At 38.4% G+C, this 24,714-nt stretch overlaps 2 protein-coding genes across 2 annotated transcripts in view; both read right to left on the reverse strand.

Annotated features, from left to right (window-relative positions):
- IL1RAPL1 (interleukin 1 receptor accessory protein like 1) overlaps positions 1–24,714 on the reverse strand; it is a 1,418,929-nt gene that overhangs the window by 628,319 nt on the left and 765,896 nt on the right. The window lies entirely within an intron of this gene.
- On the reverse strand, positions 1,499–2,962 carry LOC122689891 (actin-related protein 2/3 complex subunit 1A-like). The gene has a single exon (XM_043896688.1). It carries the CDS (start codon positions 2,944–2,946, stop codon positions 1,840–1,842), a length of 1,107 nt encoding a protein of 368 aa, XP_043752623.1. The 5' UTR covers positions 2,947–2,962; the 3' UTR covers positions 1,499–1,839.

The raw sequence follows: 24,714 nt of genomic DNA on the forward strand, positions 1-24,714 counted from the left end.
GAACAGGGCTTCCCAGGTGGCTCTGGTGGTAAAGAACCTGCCTGCCAATGCAGGAGAGGTAAGAGATGCAGGTTCCATCCCTGGGTCGGAAAGATCCCCTGGAGAAGGGCACGGTAACCTACTCCAGTATCCTTGGCTGGAGAATCCTATGGACAGAGGAGCCTGATGGGCTACAGGCCATGAGGTGACGAAGAGTCCCACATGACTGAAGTGACCTCACAATGTTGACCTATCTAGTGCTAGTGACCTAGCACAATGTTGGAACCCACAGAAGATAGGATCAACATGCAGTTGACTTGGGCTCTGTCCAGTGGACATCTAACAAGAATATAGGAATCTCAGTAGCAAGAATCTGGAGGTGAAGCCTAGATTTTCAGGAAAGAAGGATATAATCACCTGTCTTCTTCACACAGAATAGAGATGCCTCTAATGGAGTCAGGGAAACTACGGGGGATGGGGAGGAGAGAACGGGGAGGAGACAGTGAAGGAGAGAGAAGGAGAAATCTGTACTTTTTGAATCCCTTCACCCATATATTCCAAATGTACTTATACATTCTTAAAGCCACAGCACTTAGATATAATTCATGTAACATATCATTCATCCATTTCAAGGGCACAATTAAATGTGACCCCATGGACTGTAGCCCGCCAGGCTCCTCTGTCCATGGGATTCTCCAAACAAGAATACTGGAGTGCATTGCCATTTCCTTCTCCATCCATAAAGAATGTATCCCTCTAAAAAAAATCCCAACCCATAAGGAGTTATCCTCCTACCCCCTGGCCACACTTTAGTAAAGAGTCATTTAATACATAACAGTAACTAATAAATAGTATTACCTGGTTAAAAGTTTAAGAATTAGAAAAAATAGAAATAGCCTCTAACAGAAAACTGCCCAAGGCCAGAGTTACATGAAATGAACTGAAAAGAATTAGGTGAAAAACTGGAAATTAAAGAATATATTAAGGATATATATTTCAAAGATGAAGTGCCAATGTAATTATTAAGAACTGACAAGTAATTTGACCTCTGTCATTGTTAGTAAACAATATAAATCAAATTTAATTTAATTTGCCTTTTTCACTTTAATACAATGGAAGAGAAACCTTGAGCAGATGGTATATATAGCATTCATTCTCAACTCCAGCTATCCATTAAAATCACCAAGGAAACTTGTAAACATACCAACATCCTAGTACCCAGGAAAATTAAATCTGAGCATTAGAGATTCTAGTCTAGAGGCAGCATTCAAATGCTACTGTACACTGTCATAATTTTCATGAGCATCCAGGATTTTTAGAGTTTGAGAGGGAAATGTAAAAGACAACAGGTTTAGGTTACACACATAACTTTACTTTTTCTTTTTGTAGAAGTATTGTGTAAAATAATGGGGGTGTGTTGTCATGTGGAAATATGGAAGCAGGAAAATACTAAAAACGATTGCTGTATAAGAAAGAGCATAAATTCTTTTTTTTTTTTTTACATATTCAGTGTTTTTATTTAATTTTTTTCAGCAGACAATTTACATACCTCCCCACCCCTTCCTTTAAGTTAGTGTTGACAATGTTCCATAATAAACTACTTAAAGAGAAGCTTTGGTCAAGAATGGAATGAAATTGCAAAACAAAACAAAACAACCCCCCAAACAAAACCCAAATCACTGCTGCTTTAAAAAAAACCAACACTTTCACCAATTATGTTCAAACGAAACACACAAGGAGGTCTGCGCCATGTGCGTCTTCAGTGTTTGCTGGCGGCGGGCTCCCCTCCCCGTGCGAATGGCGGAGCTGCCCCGGCGCAGCCGGTCCGTCCTCATGCTGGGTCTGGAGGCTCGCTCAGCTTCACATTATCCGAAGACCCTGGATGGAAGACTCTAAGGTCTTGAAATCCCAAATGGCTCCGTCGATGCCGGTAGTGCAAAATTTGCGACAATCTTGCTTGTCCACCTCATAAATAGACACTTGGGTGATGCTGTTCTGGTCCAGCGTCTCCAGCGCCGTGTTGCGGTCCTCGGTCGTGGCCCGCTTGTCCATGTTGCGGAAGCGCGCCATGGCCGACATGTTGCGTTGGATGCTCTCTTTAGGGATGTCCAGCTTGGAGACAAAGGTCAAGCAGCCGCGGTCGTCGTAGTTAAAGAGCATGGGGCAGCAATCGTGGCCAGCAGCCACGACGCTGTTCTCTGAGACGAATGACACACTCAGGAGGGGCAGGAATTCCGTCTTCAGAGTTGAGACCTGCACGCTTTTTGAGGCATCGGCAACAGACACGGTGCTGTCGTGGCTGACCCAGGCCAGGCGGCTGTCACTGGCCGAGAAGCTGACCCTGTGCACCCAGCCGCTGGTGCCTCTGCCACCGAACTCGGACATCAGCTGACCGAAAGGCATCTTGCTGCCCCAGGGCGTGCTGGCTGGCTTCTCATCCACTTCTTTAATGTAGGCAGAAAACACTCTGCATTTGAAGTCGCAGGATCCCGCGGCCAGCAAGACGTTGTTGGGATGCCAATCCAAGCTGAGGACCGTGGAGCAGATGGGCTTTTTAATGTGCTTGCTCGCCCACCAGTCATTTTCAGACTCGAAGTAACAGACGGAGATGAGTTGTGCTCCGCTACCCACAGCAACCTTGTTCTCTAGCGGGGACCACTTGACGAAAGTGGCCACCTGGTTAATTCTCAGGATCACCAGGGTTGGCTTCCAGACACCATCCTTCTGACTCCAGACGTAGGCATTGTGGTCAGCCCCCCAAGTGACGATGCGGTCACTCTTGCGAGCCCAGTCGATACCTGTGATGTGTCCATTGTGTTCCTTGAGTTCATGAGCTTTCACCCACTGACCCCTGTTCTTCTTATAGATGTGGACTTCATGATTATTGGGGCTAAGGGCGATCTGGGTACGATCCCTGTTCCAGGCATGACAGGTGATTGGCTCCAATAAAAACTGATGCAGGGACATTAGTCTTAGTGTTTTCTTTTTTTTTTTTTTTTTTAGTCTTAGTGTTTTCAAAGGATAGAAAGCTGGGATCGGGGCTGTCTGGACAGGCTCGAAGCGTTGAATTCGCGGACTCTGGTCAGTCGACGCGAACAGGCTCCAGCGGGCGCAGGCGGAGGGATAAAGAGCATAAATTCTTAAGTTCTACAAAGTTGGTACAGATTCTAGCCCTGATATAACAGTGGGAAGTCATATAAATTCTATGAGCCTTGAATTTTCAGCTGGGCAATGGAAATAATCATAGTTCACTTATCTGCAGTGTCATTGTGAGAATAGGAAAAAGCATATTATTAAAGTATAACAAATGGTGGCTATGTTATTATTCCAATAAGTTAGTATTAGAGTTGAAACAAATTAAATAATTATCTCTTTTTTACAGGCTGTTCATTTAATGAGATAGTGAAGTCTATGGCCCTTTAGAATAACAATGCATTCCCAAGAGTACTAATCTTTTCAAGTATTATTAAAAATACATTTATAACGTAATTATAGATGCAAGTATAAAAATGCAACAATATGCAAAATATACAATTTTTTTCCTACACTGAAAGTACAGTGGCTGCTAATACTTTCCCTCTATTTGGTAAAAGTTCAAACTCAACAGGAAACTCTCTCTTTGGATAAAAATTGAGAATCCTCAGAAAGGCATACACCTGAGATATTATATTAGAGAGATATCATCATTGACTATATCTAAGGTCATAAATATGCCTTTATATACAAACCAATTCATCAGAAATAAGACAAGGAGATACAGGATCCATTGTTCAAAGGCAAGTGTCAGTGAATTAACAAAATACTTTGAATGAAACCAGGTGTCACTTTCTCTTATCCTAACCTCCACTACGTAAAAGAGAAAGAACAGTTTTGGTGTTTCTTCACAGATACATGTGTAAGGTTTTCTAATATATACTAATATTCTCACATGTAAATAAGTAGACAAATGGATCTTTAAATGATCAAGAAGATAATGTCTGAAATGGTCCCTTGTGAAATATATCAACCAATTGAAACAGTAACTGATTTTATATTTATTTTATTTTTTTCACATAAGTGAAAAGAATACAGATGGCAAAATAGTCTTAGAATTCAAAACAAGTGTGAAAAAAAGACAGTGGCAATTCTTATCAATTAATTTTGAATAACTGCACAAGGAAGAATATGGAGTATCAACATGAAGATGTGAAAAATTTCATCTGTCCAACAGAATTAATTCCTGGGTGACCTTTGACAGCTTAATTAATTTAAACAAATGTTTACTGCTTACTTTGGGACAGATCCCATTCTAAGTACTCTGAGTACAAACACGATTAATAGATGCACATTCTTCCCCTGGAAATGGGAAGTGATTGAGATATATATTCATACTTTATTTTTTTAATTGTCTGTATCAAAATACTTGATGAATATGAATAGTGACCATATTTTAATAAATTAACCTAAATATCTGTCAAATTGGAGGAATTTTCGATGCTATGTGAAGAGGGGAGAGAACCAAGAAATATTTATGAGCTGATCCATACAAAGCTAAATAGAAAAATGCTAAAACCAATAGCAGCTGTCTTTTTTAAACTGACAAAAAAATTAATCTTTATTTATGGTGAATTGGCTTGTCTATAAAGGCATATTTATGATCTTTAATTTTGTATGGGTTAAAAAAAGTAGAATAGCTTGGTCTTTACCAGCACATTTCACAATTTAAAATACCACTGAATAATGACAACAGTAGAAAACTAATTGCATATTCCACAAGCCACATGTGTATAAAGCAGCGATGTTGAATTGTTTGTGTGATTATGTAAGAATTCATGAGGAAATAAACTCATCTTATAGGTGATTTAAAATGTATGACATGATTCCAAACCCAAACAGGGCATCCTTTTGTAAATTAGAGTGTGTGTTATGTTCAATTATGTGAAATTTTTTGTGCTGCTGTAGGAGACCAAAAAAGAAATAAAGAGAAATATTTGAATCAGGGTATGGTGCTAGGGATGCAAGAGAGGATGTGGGGGGAAAAAAGAAAATACTTAGTTGGCAAAATGTGCAAAGCTTGGTATCTGACTGAACAAGAAATTGAGCATGTTGGGGAACAAGAATGACTCCATTGTTTCTAATCTAGGTAACCCTTAGGATGCTGAGCTAAGAGAAGAAGGGGAGAGACTTACACCCATGGAGCTTCATGCTGAGGTGCTTAGCCTGTTGTTTTTAAGAACTTCACTCATTATCAATAACGAGTAAAGAAGCATAGTTGCTAAAAAAAATGAAATAAGCAACACTTTCAAAACTAATATTTAAATTTATGTGTATAAAAAAATACAACAAAGTATTTTCTTATCACTTAAAAGCTGATACTTGTTCTTTTTAACCTGACTTAAAAGATGACAAAAATTCTAAGAGATTAGTCTAAGAACAATTGAGTTATCAAAATAATTGTTGCTCTATAATGATGACTATTTTCCTGAAAATATTTTCAAAAAGTGTGAAAAATCTTGCATATTTTACTGGCTCTTTGAAAATTTTCCTTTGCATATTTTGCCACCAAATTTAGACAAAGTGAGCAGCATAACATTATCACTTATGGTATCACAGTTATTCCTGACATATTATGATTAGCCCTGATTGAAGTGACATTTCCAACATGTACCAAATTTGTGAAAATGGTAATTGCATTCTGCATTTACATGAGGTTATTCTTTTAGCCTGCCAATTGGTTATATAAGTTTTATAGGTATCTTTCTGAGAAATAAAACAAACACTGAACTCTATGCATACTTAGATCATTAGTGTTATTTTGCAATAACTCTGTTTTATTTTTTATGTCTGCCAATAATGATTAAAGATAGGCTGACTTATACTGACAGAAACAAAGGGAAAATATTACATCAAATCCGTAAGGAGTAGTTTCGTATTAAAATATTGTGCTTCTTTCCAAATAACGCACAACACGCAGGTCTCTTGGCTCTTTAATCCTACATTATAGGGTCTTTCCCATATTAGTGAAATGTTTATATGGTTCAAATCAGTTAACTAATATCTTCCTGATGATCCTCGACAACAGAGAAAATCTCTCCCAGGAATATAATAACCCACATTTTCAAAAGAAAGCCAAAATTCCTTATGGTAGTCACATGCTATCTCTATACAAATTACAACTTAAAATTCAAGTATTTATTGAATCTTTCTCTGAATCAACCACAGTGCTAGGTTAATAAGACATTGCTGTTGTTTGATTGCTAAGTTGTTTCTGACTTTTTTGTGACCCCATGAACTGTTGCCTGCCAGGCTCCTCTGTCCATGGGATTCTCCAGGCAAGAAAACTGGAGTGGGTTGCTATTTCCTTTTCCAAGGGATCTTCCCAACCCAGGGATCGAACCCACGTCTTCTGCATTGCAGGCGGATTCTTTACTGCTGAGTCACCGGGGAAGCCTAACAAGACTTAGTTTGAAGTATAAGTTCTCTCTCATATAGCCTGCTGCCAGTTGCTGGATGTCTTATCCTGTTTGAGCCTCACTGTCTCATTATTTAAATTAAGATAACATTTCTTACTTCCCAAGCTTGTTATCTCAAATAATATGTCACATGTCAAAGGTTTTGTTAAGAGTATTGGATATATTATTGTTGCTGTGCAGGATTATTGAGGGACTAAAAAGAAAATATATAAGAAATGTATTGAAAACATATTTAAAATATCATGCAAATGGAAGGTGTTCTTTTTACTTTTGAATAAATTTACACATACACACACATACACAGGCACACAAACATGAATGCTGCTAAAATGGAAAGATTCCTCTATCTTCCCAGAAGACATATTATATTTAATGTGCAATCATGTCCTCTTTTACTTAAATATTCAGTAGTGATCCCTCAGGTAATGAAACAAATCAATAAATATATAGCATGGACTCAGAAGCATAAATTTTGGTGAATTTTATGAAGTCTTTAAGGTTTTCCTTTCTGATTGAAATTGCTGTCACAGCTACAACAGTTTTTATCTATTGTGCACCAGCAGATGCTATGCTAAACACACCATTATGTATAAAAATATTTTCTAACAAATAATCACCTATGAACAATATTCTTCAAAAGAAAAGAAAATGGGAGTATTCATGAACTACATATGTCTGATTTTAAAAGCCAAACGTGGTTAATTTCCTAGATGAATTACTAGAAGACATCAGTCCCTTGACCTTTGAGGGATTAAAAAAAAAAATACAAACTCGCTTTTGTTGTCATGTTAACACCATTGTTTTTGACAGTTATTTTGCATATTTTCTAGTGTTTTTCTTGACACCAATAAAAATCTGGCAGCCATGTTATCCTTCCTCTAAACCCGGAGTTAGGGTTTCAGCAATTATGACACAAGATCCTAAAATATTTGGGAAGGATTAGAAAATTTGTCCTAGAATTATGATTTAATCCTATAGATATCACCATCATTGATCCTGCCTAGTTATTATTCTCACTTTATAATTCAATCACAAATCAAAATACACATGCTTTGGCTTTCTCTTTGCCTTTAATTTTCATTTTTCATAATGTGTCTCAGGACCTTTGGCAATGGGGCAGGTGGAATGTTTTGCTTGACCTTGAGGTCACCTATGAAGCTGACCATATCTGACTTTTTTCGTGTTCATCAGAGACAGTTCAGGAATCCTGTCATTTTCTCTGATTCTGGGATGCTTATTATAGCTCATTTCTTGATTGAAAAATAAACTAAGATCCATTCTAGCAAAAAAATAATAACACTTAGAAGAGTAGAGGAAATATTTTGGAACAGAGAGCACAGAGAACAGTCTAAAGGGCACTGGGGTTATCAACAAAGGAGAATAGACAGCAGATTGGTAAAGATTTTCAGAAGAGAAGGGACTGCACAGTGGAGTCTGGGTCTGGAATGAAGGGATGCCTGAGGAAGTCTTCCTGACTTGTTTGGAAGCCCTTTCACTCAACCTTTTGAAATTTGCTATCTTCATCTCCTCGCCCATACCTGCCACTCCTGCCCCTAATAACTACAACCCTTGGATTTTTCCTTGACTGAGCTCCCTCTCTATTCTTTATCCCAACATATTGGTTTAATCCAACATTTACTTTTTTCTTTTGAGTGCATCTCATCTCAGGTACACCATCTCAACCTTAGCCTATGATTCCAATATCGCTGGGAAGATCTGAGGACCTCTTTCCTTTTCTTCTTTAAAACCAAGCTCCAGGTAAGCAGGAATGACTGAAAACTCACTCTCTTTCAATTCATTCTCTCTCTGATGCTAGAACTACCTCCTACAAGGAGTGATCATGGGATGGTTCCACGAGCAAACCTCTCAATTCCTTGTTTACAGAATTATTCACATGGACCGTAAGGCTACTGCTTCGATTACTCATATGAGGCTTCCTTATTGGTCTCAGACTTAACTCCTTACTGCAGGCAGTTTTTCTGCCTTGCTTATACATTAGAATCACTAAGGGAGCTTTAAACAAACAAAAAAACACTAAAACACATTCCCAGGCTTTATTCCAGATCAGTTAAAGCAGAATTTCTAGGATGTTTTAGGCACAACTTGGACAATTATAAAAGTTTTTTCATGTGACCTTAGTGTACAAATCTATTTGATAACCACTAGAGTATGTAAGCAGAAGCACAATTCCTTATCCTAATATAAATACACACACACACACACACACACACACACACATATATAAAAGCAGAAGCACAATTCCTTATCCTAATATAAATACACACACACACACACACACACACATATATATATATATATATAAATTGACCCTCCGGTTGGAATCAACTTATGTGTATTCAAAACACAGATTATTGTAATTATATATATATTGATTTGTTTTATCACACCATTATTATCTTGACTCATCTGCTGCTCTGTCTGGACAATTATCTGGAACCACACTTTCCCCTCATATCTGGAGTCCAACATGGAAATTAATAGCTCCAACTCTTTGTACATACTTACATACTTTTTCCTTAGTCTGGAATGATGTTTTGACCCTTGGCCGTCTCACAGATTGCTCTTCATCCTTCAAGGCCCAGGTCAAACATCAACTTCACTGGAACAGTTTTTCCACCTTTTCTAAACTGACTGGCTTGCCTTGGTATGTCATTCATATTTTTCCCAGAGCACCCTCCCTGTCACAGGGTAACATGTCTGTTAGTGTAAAGGTTATTTGAGTGCACGGTCCCTTCATCTCTGTGCCTCTAACACGCAGCAAAGGACATATCATATGGATTATGGTGGATGTTTTAGAATGAGTGAATAAACGAACCAACAGTACATTAAGAATACTTATTTTAAAAAAGATAATTTACAGTCATTGTACATCTGTTAAGTGATGGGTGTCCTGCTAAAGATTTTATTCATGTCACTTCATTGAGTTATCAAAACAATTAAAAGAAAAATTTACCATGGGTATCCTCATTTTACAACTCAGGAAACTCAAAGAGGTTGTTACCCAGACAGTTTAATCATCAAGGTCCCTATGTTAGGACTTTACTCTTTGTTCCAAGAAATCCTTTCCCAGGAAATAATGCTGTAAACTACTATATAGCTTCATGGGTGGCTTCAGGAAATTCCTGAAAATACATTTATAGAGTGATCAACCAGCTTTGTCTCAAAACAATAAGTTATTTTTTGGGGAAAAACTCTTTATTTGACAATGGATTGTTCAGCTGGATAATCTCTCACTGATTAACAGCTCTTTATTCATAAAAATCCTTGATTCACTGCATCCACCAATCCTTGTATATTATATCTTGGATTTTGCTCAATTTAATTCTGATCTCTGCGTTCAAAGACCTACTTTAAACTACTTGAATCCAACCCCCACCCCAATCTATACGTATCTCCCCTCAACCTCCATCTTCTGAGAATCTACTAAGAACCTGTCAAGATGTTAGTCTCCTTTACTGCACCAGGTAATCAACTCAGCTTTGCTTAATCAAAGTGGTGGTTATTTTGGGAATTTGCCACTAATTCATAGCACTCACTTCCCAGAGTCAAGAATAAACCCTTAACTAAATTTAAGTTTGAGGTAACTATCCTACATTGTCTCTGTTAATAAAATAAAATTAGCTTGTAAAATTTCAATCGACTTTATAGGACCTGTTTTTCAAGTATTGATATAAATGCTTCCTGACACACTTTTTAGGCTAAGAGAGGGTCTACAGTATTGTTTTCAGTATAGAACTTCATCCTTTGAAACTACAAAGTATGTAGGCTGAAGGCAGGGTTAGAGGACTAAATTAGCGTTGTGAGGAATGGTGAGTTCTTAGTAACATTTCCACGATTTGCTTTTTTTTTTTCTTTTTGGTACATCTGCTGCACTTTTTGTTTTTATATTGTGCCACCTTCTTAGGCTTCCTGGACAGAGAACCATTTCTGACAATAATTGCTCACACTGATTGTGTATTTATTGTGTGTAAGATACCTTTCTGGGGCTTTCCAGGTGGCACTAGTGGTAAGGAACCTGTCTGCCAATGTAGGAGACATAAGAGATGCGGGTTCAATACCTGGGTCCCCTGGAGGAGGGCATGGCAACCCACTCTAGTATTCTTGCCTGGAGAATCCCCATGGACAGAGGAGCCTGGCGGGCTACAGTGCATGGGTCACAAAGAGTAGGATACGACTGAAGCGACTTTGCATGCATGCACGCAGACACCTTTCTATGATGCTTAGTTCTCTGGGTTCAGAAATAAACATGGATGACTGTACATCTTACAGGAATTTAAAACTGCTCCAAGATTATGGAATTTACTTGGTAGAAACTTAGATAGCTCTGGAAGAGTTTGATCTAGGGAGGGGCTTAATGAGATTTACATTTTAGAAGGTCTCTTACTTTGCTGAGAACAGATTAGGAAAAGAAAGAAGGGCATGGGAGGAATCAGCTGGAAGGTTGCTGGAAGTGGGAAAAGATGGAGAATGTGAGTATGTATGTGTGTGCATGCGTGTGTGTGCCTACATGTGCTCTTGTTCTATTGGAGACTAAAAGATGAGAGGCCTGATCCTGCTTTCAGTTTAAAATTTGGAGAGCTGCTTTGAGAGCAGTGAACTTACCTGGTGACTCAGACAGTAAAGAATCTGCCTGCAATGTAGGAGATGTGGGTTCGACCCCTGGGTCAGGAAGATCCCCTGGAGAAGGGAATGTCAACCCATTCCAATATTCTTGCCTGGGGAATCCCATGGACAGAGGAGCTTAGCAGGCTGCAGTCCATGGGGTTACGAAGAGTCGGACACAACTGAGCGAATTTCACTTTCCGTTGAGAACACTGAAGATTATACACCCAAATTTAAATCTATTGATGGTTTAGTGAGAATGAAACTGTATCACAACCCTGCCCATTACAACTAGCTCAAGAGATGCTAGCTGAGTAAAGATACAAATGAATGGGCAAATATAAGAAGGAATAATGTGTAAATGGCTCTAAATACTTTACATTTTATTGTTGATTTAAAAAGAAATGAGTCTCAATGTTCTACTCAGAGATAAATGAGGAATTCCTTTCTCAACTAAATTTGGGAGCTACTAGGTGAAGCAGGGTTTAAGAAAGGTTTTATTTTTTAAACAAAAAAATTTAACATTTTTCTTATTATTGAAGAACACATCAAACAAGATTGAGTTTTTCAGTACAGTAGCCACCAAAAATATATGACTAATTTATATGATATAAAAGAAAAATTTTAATTATTCAGTTTTACTAGTCACACCTAGAAAAAGAAAGAGAACTCCAAAAAAAAACATCTATTTCTGTTTCATTGACTATGTTAAAGCCTTTGACTCTTGGATCATAACAAACTGGAAAATTCTTAAAGAGATGGGAATACCAGACTATCTTTCCTGTCTCCGGAGAAACCTGTATGCAGGTCAAGAAGCAGCAGCCAGAACCAGACATGGAACAATGAAAGTGAAAGTCTCTCAGTCATGTCCAACTCTTTGTGACCCCATAGACTATAGAGCCCATGGAATTCTCCAGGCCAGAATACTGGAGTGGGTAGCCTTTCCCTTCTCCAGGGGATCTTCCCAACCCAGGGATCAAACCCAGGTCTCCTGCATTGTAGGCAGAATCTTTACCAGCTGAGCCACAAGGGAAGCCCAGGAATACTGGAGTGGTTAGCCTATCCCTCCTCCACTGGATCTTTTCGAGCCAGAAACTGAACCAGGTTCTCCTGCATTGCAGGTGGATTCTTTACTAACTGAGCTATCAGGGAAGACATGGAACAATGGACTGGTCCCAAATTGGGAAAGGAGTATGTCAAGGCTGTATGTTGTCACCTTGCTTATTTAACTTATATGCAAAGTACATCATGCAAAATGCTGGGCTGGATAAAGCACAAGCTGGAATCAAGATTGCCGGGAGAAATGTTGGTAACCTCAGATATGCAGATGACACCACCCTAAATGGCAGAAAGTGAAGAGGAACTAAAAAGCCTCTTGATGAAGGTAAAAGAGGAGAGTGAAAAGGCTGGCTTAAAGCTCAACATTCCAAAAATGAAGATCATGGCTTCTGGTCCCATCACTTCATGGCAAATAGATGGGGAAACAGTGACAGACCTTAAAGTCTGTCTTTATCAGCCCAAAATCTGATCTTGGGCTCCAAAATCACTGTGGATGTTGACTGCAGCCATGAAATTAAGAGATGCTTGCTCCTTGGAAGAAAAGCCATGATGAACCTAGACAGCATATTAAAAAGCAGAGCTATTACTTTGCCAACAAAGGTCTGTATAGTTAAAGCTATGGTTTTTCTAACAGTGATGTACAGATGTGATAGGTGGACCATAAAAATGGCTGAGCACCAAAGAATTGATGCTTTCAAATTGTGGTGCTGGAGAAGACTCCTGAGAGTCCCTTGGACTGCAAAGAGATCAAACCAGTCAGTTCTAAAGGAAATCAACCCTGAATATTCACTGGAAGGACTGATGCTGAAGCTGAAGCTCCAATACTTTGGCCACCTGATGCAAAGAGCCAACTCATTAGAAAAAACCTTGATGATGGACAAGATTGAGGGCAGGAGGAGAAGGGGACATCAGAGGATGAGATGATTGGATGGAATCATTGACTTGATAGACATGAATCTGAGCAAACTCTAGGAGATGGTGAAGGACAAGAAGCCTGGCATGCTGCAGTCCATGGGGTCGCAAAGAGTCAAACACGACTGAGCAACTGAACAACAAAGTCACATCTTAAGTGTTTAACACTCACATGTGGTTACTGGTTAATGTATTGAATTAACAAAAATAACAGAATGATTTCCTCTTTATACAAAGTTATATTTAGTTCAGTCGCTCAGTCGTGTCCGACTCTTTGTGACCCCATGAATCACAGCACACCAGGCCTCCCTGTCCATCACCAATTCCCAGAGTCCACCCAAACCCATGTCCATTGAGTCGATGATGCCATCCAACCATCTCATCCTCTGTCGTCTCCTTCTCCTCCTGCCCCCAAACTTTCCCAGCATCAGGGTCTTTTCAAATGAGTCAGCTCTTTGCATCAGGTGGCCAAAGTATTGGAGTTTCAGCTTCAACATCAGTCCTTCCAGTGAACACCCAGGACTGATCTCCTTTAGGATGGACTGGTTGTATCTCCTTGCAGTTCAACGGACTCTCAAGTTATATTGGATATTGCTAATTCCATTGAACCAGAGACAATACTAGTCCTGAAAACAATCTTTGGGAAGCCAGTTCCCAAGATGTCACTATTACAGGAATCTGAAACACAGCTCTATCATATTCTTTACTGTTTGATGCATATTGATTACATTTAGAATGGAAAGAAAGCAGGTAGTTGTTTTTAAAATTTAACCTTCATTTATTGAGTACATTTTATGTACAAAATGTCTTTTATATTGTGACTCGGTAAAAATAATTATGAGATATATACTGTCAAAGCAAAAATCTTTATGCATCATCATCAATGAGCTAGCTTTAAAGCTGTCATATACTGCTTTGATCTCTACTTTTGGCAATTTCTAATTGTGAAGTGTTCCTCTAGAAGGCAATTTGCCATACTCCATTTTCCTCCAATCAGCTGGAGAGTCCTAGAAATTTCATGGGGAAAAATAGTAATTTAGGAAATGGAAATTAGATTTTTCAGTTCATTTTCTCAGACAATGAAAAAACAAACTTAGAGCAACATCAAAGAAAAGGACTTTTATAAATTTAAATAAATAGGAATGCCTAGAAGGATTTAAATAGATCAAGATAAATCTTTCTCATGGCAATAAAGAAATAAATGCTGCAAGCTTCATTTATGTGAGTCAGAATTCAAGTTAACTTTTGAATTTACAAAGAAAATTTCGGAAGGGTATTGGAAGCTACTTAAGAGGTAGTAATAAATTGTTTATTCTCTGATTCTTCTGAGCTCCCTCATTATTTTGTTATTACATACATTTCCTAGGATTTGAAATGGTGCTTTTTTTTTTTTTTTGGTATGATCTCTCAAATGAGCATCTCTTGGGACAATGACATAAAATACTTAACACTGTCATGCTTCTTATTCATTGCTCTCCATTATGTTAATGTTCACATTCCAAACACAATTATTTCCATTTATTCTTTTCCTTACTCCATTAACCTTCCCCATGCTGTCTCATTAGTTAGATTCCAGAAATGATTTTTTTTGCCCTTTCTAAATCTGTGTTTTAATGTGAATCTTTGTTTCTATTTTGTTTTGTTTTGTTTTGTTTTCTGGTTTCAGTGTCTGATTTCTGCTTGTTCTATCAACTATATCACAGGAGAAAAAGAAGTCACAATATAATTTTCAAAAATGTAAACAACCTTAACCTCATACAAATACACCATGAACGTATGTGAAAGGTTTGGAGAGAACCAGAGGATAACAAAGTTCGTTCTAAACAAATACCAGAGACTGGGATATACAATCTGTGAAAATGACGAAAATGGCCTTGACCTTTCTCTCAGCTTGACTAAACATCAGATGGGTTTTTTTCCCTGAAGATCACCTCCCACCGCCCAAGTTCCTTTCTTCAGAGCATTTACTTTGAGAAACCTTGCAATTGTAGATTCTTGTTCTGTCTCTTTGAGATGTAAATCTTCTACAAGCCAGGAATATCTTTCTCAAGCACCTGGGAGGAATCCTTCTGAAATGTAATCATCAAGAAGGACAGCACCCCTGTCCCTCGGTCTCTGTGGAAAAGTAGGAGTATAACTTTGATAAGTAGCAGTTAGCACAGGTGGTCTAATGTGCTGACAGACCTTCCCTTAATGCCGTCCAGTACATTTCCACTAGCTGAGATCTGTTTACAAACGTCCTATGGGACTTCCTTCGAGGTCCTGTGGTTAAAAATCCAGGCTTCCACTGCAGGGGGCATGAGTTCAATCCCTGGTCAGGGAATTAAGATCTCACATGCCAAGCAGCCAGAAAAGCAAAACAAAACAACAGCAAAAACAAATGCTCTATGTCCCATCTCTGGTCCCTACTCCTGAGTCTTGAATGAAGTCCTCTTGCCATTTGTAAGAGCTGGCAGGTTCAATATCTCTTTGACAAAGGAAAAGTGCTGGAACAAGATTGCAAAATTAGATACGAAACTGGCTAATGTCCTACAGGATGATAAACTGCAACTTTGGGGTTTGGTTTTCTTCTGAAGAAAGAAAACAATGCCCAGTTGTGGATGTGATTGGGGATGGAAGTTAAGTCCGATGCTATAAAGAACAATAATGCACAGGAAACTGGAATGTTAGGTCCACGAATCAAGGTAAATTGGAAGTGGTCAAACAGGAGATGGCAAGAGTGAACATGGACATTCTAGGAATCAGTGAACTAAAATGGACTGGAATGTGTGAATTTAACTCAGATGACCATTATATCTACTACTGTGGGCAGGAATCCCTCAGAAGAAATAGCCCTCAGAGTCAACAAAAAAGTCCAAAATGCAGTACTCGGGTACAATCTCAAAAATGACAGAATGATCTCTGTTCGTTTTCAAGGCAAACAATTCAGTATCACAGTAAACCAAGTCTATGCCCCAATGACCAATGCTGAAGAAGATGCAGTTGAATGGTTCTATGAAGACCTACAAGACCTTCTAGAACTAAAACCCAGAAAAAGATGTCCTTTTCATTATAGGGGACTAGAATGCAAAAGTAGGAAGTCAAGAGATACCTGGAGAAACAGGAAAGTTCGGCCTTGGAGTACAAAATGAAGCAGGCAAAGGCCTAACAGAGTTTTGCCAAGAGAACGCACTGGTCATAGCAAACACCCTCTTCCAACAACACAAGAGACATCTCTACACATGGACATCATCAGATGGTCAATACCAAAATCAGATTGATTATATTCCTTGCAGCCAAAGGAGAAGCTCTATACAGTCAGCAAAAACAAGACCAGGAGCTGAATGTGGCTTAGATCATCAACTCCTAATTGAAAAATTCAGACAAACTGACGAAAGTATGGAAAACCACTAGACCATTCAGGTATGACCTAAATCAAACCCCTGATGATTATGCCATGGAAGTGACAAATAGATTCAAGGGATTAGATCTGATAGAGTGCCTGAAGAACCATGGACAGTTTTGTAACATTGTACAAGAGGCAGTGATCAAAACCATCCCCAAGAAGAAGGCAAAAAGGCAAAATGGTTGTTTGAGGAGGCCTTACAAACACCTGAGAAAAGAAGAGATGCTAAAGACAAAGGAGAAAATGAAAGACACATCCATCTGAATGCAGAGTTCCAAAGAATAGCAAGGAGAGATGAGAAAGCCTTCCTCAGTGATCAGTGCAAAGAAATAGAGGAAAACAATAGAATGGGAAAGACTAGAGATTTCCTCAAGAAAATCAGAGATACCAAGGGTACATTTCATACAAAGGTAAGCACAATAAAGGACAGAAATGGTATGGACCTAACAGAAGCAGACGATATTAAGAAGAGGTGGCAGGAATACACAGAAGAACTATACAAAAAAGATCTTCAGGACCCAGATAACCACAATGGTGCAATCATTCACCTAGAGACAGACATCCTGGAATGTGAAGTTAAGTGGGCCTTAGGAAGCACCATTATGAACAAAGCTAGTGGAGGTGATGGAATTACAGCTGAGCTGTTTCAAATCCTAAAAGATGAAGCTGTTAAAGTGCTACACTCGATACACCAGCAAATTTGGAAAATTCAGCAGTGGCCACAGGACTGGAAAAGGTCAGTTTGCATTCTGATCTCAAAGAAAGGCAATGCCAAAGAATATTCAAAATACCACACAATTGCACTCTTTAGAGATGCTAGCAAAGTAGTGCTCAAAATTCTCCAAGCTAGGTTTTAACAGTATGTGAACTGAGAACTTCCAGATGTTCAAGCTGTATTTAGAAAAGGCAGAGGAACCAGAGACCAAATTGCCAACATCCGTTCGATCACTGAAAAAGCAAGAGAGTTCCAAAAAACATCTACTTCTGCTTTATGGACTACACCAAAGCCTTTGACTGTGTGGATCACAAAAAACTATGAAAAATTCTTCAAGAGATGGGAATACCAGACCACCTGACATGCTTCCTGAGAAATCTGTATGTAGGTCAAGAAGCACCAGTTAGAACCAGACATGGAACAACAGACTGGTTCCAAATTGGGAAAGGAGTACATCAAGGCTGTATACTGTCACCTTGATTTTTAACTTATATGCAGAATACATCATGTGAAATGCTGTACTGGATGAAGCACAAACTGGAATCAAGATTGCTGGGAGAAATATCAATAACTTTAGATATGCAGATGACACCACCCTTATGGCAGAAAGTGAAGAGGAACTAAAGGTCTTTTTGATGAAAGTGAAAAAGTAGAGTGAAAATCCTAGCTCAAAACACAACATTCAAAAGACAGATCATGGCATCCGGTCCCATCACTTAATGGCAAATAAATGGGGAAACAATGGAAACAGTGACAGATTTACTTTCTTGGGTTCTAAAATCACTGCAGATGGTGAGCGCAGCCATGAAATTAAAAGATTTTTGCTTCTGGGAAGAAAAGCTATGACAAACCTAGGCAGCATATTGAAAAGCAGAGACATTACTTTACCGACAAAGGTCATCTAGTCAAAGCTATGGTTTTCCAGTAGTCATGTATGGATGTGAGTGTTGGACCCTAAAGAAAGCTGAGCATCAAAGAATTGATGCTTTTGAACTGTTTTGTTGGAGAAGACTCTTGAGAGTCCCTTGGACTGCAAGGAGATCCAACCAGTCAATCTTAAAGGAAATCAGTCCCGAATATTCATTCGAAGGACTGATGCTGAAGCTGAAACTCCAAATACTTTGGCCACCTGATGCAAAGAATTAACTCATTGGAAAAGACCCTGATGCTGGGCAAGATGAAGGCAGGAGGAGAAGGGGATGACAGAGGATGAGATGGTTGGTTGGCATCATCAATTCAATCGACATGAGTTTGAGCAAGATCCAAGTGTTGGTGATGGACAGGGAAGCCTGACCTGCTGCAGTCCATGGGGTCACAAAGAGTCAGACATGACTGAGCAACTGAACTAAACTGTACTTTCTTTTGAAGAGAATTCATGTGCATCTCTCCCAGACAAAAATAATTTACAACTTATCAGTTTGCTACAAGTTAACATATCACTTCACAGAGTCCAAGATAATAACCTTCATCATGTGTTTGGAAATAATTAACATGTTTAGGCTTCAAAATCACCTTGTCAAATACTGGTGAAGCCATTTTCTGATTTTTTTAAAATATTTTTTTAAAAGTTTCTCATGCCATGGCTTGATTTCCTCTGGAAGTTTTCTAATGCCACATATTTAATCATTTAGTTACTTGTCTGTTTTCATCAATTTCTAGATCTCATCAATTCTAAGATGTACATTTTGTTCACATTTTATCATCTCTAAAACTGGAACATCTTTTACAATTGCTGTGATAAGAAAACATTGTGTCATAGTTTATTGGCACAGATATTGATTGTGTCTCTTACAATATTTGGCATCTTACACTTACTGAAATAAGTGCTTGCAAAGAATTTATGAAGGTTGCTAACTACGAAGAAAATGTAGAAATGATGACAAAGCTTTCCACTTATCAAAATAAACATCTGCAATTATATGTCCAGTTACTTCAATTCTACATAATGACTCAAATTTTACTCTGATATTTCCCTTTTAGATTGTGTATAGCTCTTAGTTCCAAATCCTCCTTTAAGTCTTCTACAGACTTCTCTCTGCTGCGATGGCTTTTCATATCTCCTACTTTGTTTTCTTCTTCTCCCTATTTCATCTAAATGTATTTAAATCCACAAAGCTGTTTGTATGTACCATGATTATGTTAGTGGGGATCATAAATAAAATATTGAAAAAGTCCAAAAGAAATAAAATCATGCCTTCCCAAGTTTCAGGGCAAAAGTACTGAGATAAGCTGATTGACCAGTATCTGAAAGGTGTTTCTGAAATTTACAGAGTTGAGTAATTTCAAAGGCCATTAGAAAAACACATACAAAGGGTCACTATGTCAGACTATAGCCGAAGTGTTACCTCAATGAAAAGGATTTCACAAAGACTGTAGATAGTTTGAACAGCATAGATGCCAGCATAACAACATGAGATCCAAGACATTGGGACATTGGGACTGACATATCTACACTCTTGACACTATGTCTAAAATAGATAACTAATAAGAAAATACTGTATAGCTCAAAAAACTCTACTCAGTACTCTGTGGTGACCTAAATGAGAAGGAAATCCAAAAAAAGCAGACACCTATGTATACATACAGCTGATTCACTTTGATTGCAGCAGAAACTAACACAATATTGCAAAGCATCCATACTCCAATAAAAATTAAATAAAAAAATAAGAAACTTAATTGTAGTTTTGAGTGGCTGATGTAGGGGTAAGTGGCTTGGGGGTACATTAGGGTAGAAGCTATAGGGGACGCGGTAAAGAGTCTTTGTGCTTTAACAGGTCTTAAATGTTATCCTTAAATTTGAGGCATCACTGAAGGAATTTTAAGATAAGGAGTAACAAGTTCAAGTCTATATTTATGCTTATAAATATTACTTTATAAATGGTGAGGAATAAAAATTTCCAATAGCTGGATTGTAAGCAATTAAATGGGTTTCCCAGGTGGCTCAGTGGTAAAGAATCTGCCTGCAATGTAGGAGACATGGGTTCCACCCCTCAGCCAGAAAGATCCCCTGGAGGAGGAAATAGCAACCCACTCCAGTATTCTTGCCTGGAGAACCTCATGGACAGAGGAGCCTGGTGGAGTACAGTCCATAGGGTCGCAAAGAGTTGGGCACGACTGAAGTGACTTAACTGACACACCCAGACACACACGCACAAGCAATTAAACATGTGGCAGTTAGTGAAAGATGAGATTAAGGAGTAGTAATGGATCCTGGGGACCTGAAAATCTGGCTCACCAGCAACCCATATTTAAAAAAAAAAAAACAGATCCAATGGCCTCGAGATGTGCCCCCACCTTAATCGAGTAAGTCACTGTCCGCAAAGAGACAGACTGAGTTCACCGTGTCTGTCATCTTCAGTTTCATAAATTGATGTTAAAACTGTTAGCATCCCTCCCTAAAGACACAGGTACCTTTACTACACATGCATCTCCATAATGTTCTGTATTTCATTCATTCATTCATATCCACTGCCTACACCTATCTCATATATCAAAGTCTCTATACTCTCTGGTATAAATTTCCATAATCACATAACTGCCTTAAAATCACAGCTTCCCCTTCTCTTTCAGGCATTAACCCAATAAAATCTGGCTCTTCTCTGGGACTATAACCCCGCCGGAGTCACCTCAAGTGGTGCCCATTCATTTCCTCACAGTCTGCACTTCAGAGACAAGAGTTGCTGCTGATGTCCTTGCTTCCTGTTAACGACTTTCAATATTAACTTAGTAATAACTCTCATCTAAAATCTTGCTCTTTAAAAATTTAAACCAGTTGGCTCTATAATCTTTTGCCCTCTCTGCTCTCATTTTCTAGCCATGCTCAGGAGAGGCTTAGGTACCTGTTTCTTGTTCCCATCAAGCTCTGCCGTCAACCTTGGTGTCTTCAGCACAGAGGAGGATGACACATCATAACACAATGTATGTTCCTCAGGATAGGCTAGACTACCAACGAGCCCCAAATCTTATAGTGACATGATAACAATAATAAGTTTATTACTCACCCAAGCTACGTGTCTGCCATGGGTTGGTTGAGGGTTATGTTATATCGTCTCAGTCTGCAGGTCTGATCAGTTCAATCATTACAGACTCAGACCTCATTATACTCTCCCATAACTTTTCCTCTTCAACAGCTGTTATTATTATACTTTTACGTGTATTTCATGTGAACTTTTAAAAAGTTATTTTCAATTAGAAGATAATTGGTTTACAATATTGTGTTGATTTCTGCTAACTATCAACATGTATCAGCCTAGGTATACATGTACCCCCTCTCACTTGAACCTCCCCCCCCACCCCACGCCTCTAGGTTGTCATGGAACACCAGGTTGAGCTCCCTGTGTTATATAGCAACTTCCCACTAGCTATCTGTTTTACATATGGTAATATACATATTGCAGGGCTACTCTCTCAACTCATCTCACCTTCTTCTGCCCCTGCTGGGTCCACAAATGTGTTCCCTATGTCTGAGTCTCTATTCCTGCCTTGCAAACAGGTTCATCAGTACCATTTTCCTAGATTCCATATATATGCATTAATATACGATATTTGTTTTTCTCTGACTTACTTCACTCTCTATAACAGGCTCTGAGTAGACTGATATTTCTTGGCCTGTGTTCTGTAAAGCCTTTAAGGACAAAGGACCAGTTTTTGCTGGTCTTAGATTCTTCAATAATTAGCCCAGTGTTAGCCACATAATAGGTATTCAAGAAATGTTTATTGAATTTAATAATGGATAGAGGGATGAAGGGATGAATGAGTGGATGGTAATGGCCTTGACTGGAGGCAGGGAGGAAGCAAGTAGGGGGAGGAGTAAAAGAGAGTTTTAGGGAAGAAGTCAAAATGCTCTGGTCATTGACTGGAAAGTGCTTATGGGTGATCAAAGGGGAGATGATCAGGGCATGCATGTGTGCTAAGCCGCTTCAGTCATGTCTGACTCTTCACGACCCCATGGACTGTAGCTTGGCAGACTCCTCTGTCCATGGAATTCTCCAGGCAAGAATACCAGAGTGGGTTGCCATGCCCTCCTCCAGGGGATCTTCCTGACCCAAGGATCAAACCCTCATCTCTTATGTCTCCTGCATTAGCAGGCACGATCTTTACCACTAGCACCACCTGGGAAGCACTGATACACAAAAGAGGTAAATGATAGCTACATAAACAAGATTGTGACAACCATTTAAATTCTTTGTGTTCTTAATTTTTTAAATTATGGATAATTTCAAATATATGCAAAAATAAAGATCTCTAAATAACTCCCATACACCATCACCTAGTTTCAACAATTATCAACATGTTGCTGATTTAATTTCATCTATATCCTTACCCAATGTCCTAACCACTACCTAGATTCTTTTGAAGAAAACTTCTAACACCAATCATCTCCTTTTTCAAAGTAATTTTAAGTACACATTTTAGAAAAGACAACTTGAATTCTTTGAAAAAGAAAGTAACCCAATACTCTGTTAGAAGCTTGCTAAAGTAATTGAAATATATTGTGAAATAAATTCATTTAAATTAATTCTTATATAAGCTTGAACTTCAAAAGCCAGAAAGGAAAGAGAAAGTGGAAAGAGAAACCTCATCTCAACTGATAAAGCAGCAGAGCTGGCCCTGTATATATTTCTGTAGGAATCACAACTTTTTTTTCTTTAAAACCAGAAAAATAAGTCCCCTCTAAAGAAGAGAGAAGGAAGGAGAGATCTAATGCTAACCTGACTCCCAGATGTGGTTCAAGGCTTTCCTCGAAAAAGTCAAGAATAAAGGTTATTTCCCATAAGATAATTAATACACATACTGGAGGAGGTGGAGATCTAACTCAACACTGAGTTCCAATGACCTGAGGATTTTGTTACAATCAAGTGTCTCATAAATATGTCCTGTGGAAATTTCTTTTTGGCACAGATAAAGAGGAAATTTACTGAGGTAGAAGTGAAAATATACTTTTATCTAAGTCTATTTTTCTTAAAATATGCATGTAGAGTTATTAATTTATTTGATTAAATATTATAAGAGACACTTTTTTTGGTAGAGAAAGAAAGAGTATATGAAATTTGTACTAAGTACAGATATTTTAGCAAAACACTACTGCTTAATAGCAGGCTTCCCTGGTGGCTCAGTGGTAAAGAGATGCAGGAAAAGTGGGTTCAACTCCTGGGTCAGGAAGATCCCCTGAAACGGGATCCAGTATTCTTTCCAGTATTCTTGCCTGGAAAATCCCATGGACAGAGGCTACAGTCCATGGGGTCACAAAAGAGCCAAACACAACATAGTAATTATAACTACACAATACAACATCACTCAATGACAGCCATTCAAATACAGGTATGGGAGAAATGTAAGTTCTTTAACTAGAATCACTCATTCGTTGAAAATGAACAACTTGATCTGTAGCAACATGGATGGACCTAGACATTATTATACTAAGTGAAGTAAGTCAGAGAAATATAAATATCATATGATATCATTAATTTGAAGGATCTAAAAAATAATACAGATGAATTTATTTACAAAACAGAAAGAGACTCACAGACATAGAAAACAATTTTATGGTTACCAAAAGGACACGGGGAAGAGGGATAAACTAAGAGTTTGGGATTAACAGATACACACTTTTATATATAAAAAACACAACAAAACCTATTTATAGAACAGGGACCTATACCAATATCTTGCAATGACTCATAACAGAAAAGAATCTGAAAGGGGATACATACATACACACACCTGAATCACTTTGCTATACACATGAAACTAACACAATGTTGTAAATCAACTTACTTCAATAAAAAAAATTAAAAAATAAATAACTTGCTAGGTCCAAGGGCTAAAATACTTGATGTGACTTCTATTTTATTTTTAAAATTTATTTTTATCTGGAGGCTAATTGCTTAACAATATTGTGTTGGCTTCTGCCATACATAAACATGAATCAGCCACAGGTATACATATGTCCCCTCAAAAATTCTGTACAAGGTTTATGTGCACTGTGGTTCTTGTTGCCTATAAAAACATGCTTTGATATTTACCTCTTTTTTTTTTTTTCATGAGAGACTCTGAGATATTGAGTATCATCCAAGCTTCACTTATAAATTTTTGAACATCAAGAGCTACTCCATGTCTTCTTGTTCCTAGTCAGTGGGTATAGTGCTATAACATAATCCTTTTTTGAAATAGATACAATTATAAAGAAGCTTCAATATTGGTTTCACACATACAGTAAAACCTTTTGGTTGTTAAAAAAGAAACACATTTTACAACATCTTCAGTATCAATCTACTTTCTGGGAAGTCATCCTTGCTGATTCATCCCTAACATTAAATCCACAGTCAAATCATATGAAAGTGATGGCCAAGTAGCTCTCCAGGCTTCCTCTGGAGTCCCACTATCATGGTCTAAGTGAAGGTCCTCAACACTTCCCATCTAGCCCATGATACCAGATCCCTGACCAAATGGCTGCCATATAAATGCTGCTTCCTACACACGTCTGAAACCTTCTGTCTGAGGGCTTTTGTGTGGACTTGGGACCAAGCTTAGTTTCCATGACTGACAAGCCAGCAATGCAGGAGAGCTGAAACTTCTAGAAGAAGCCC

This window comes from Cervus elaphus, chromosome X (assembly GCF_910594005.1).
Source record: "Cervus elaphus chromosome X, mCerEla1.1, whole genome shotgun sequence".
Classification (NCBI taxonomy): Eukaryota; Metazoa; Chordata; class Mammalia; order Artiodactyla; family Cervidae; genus Cervus; species Cervus elaphus.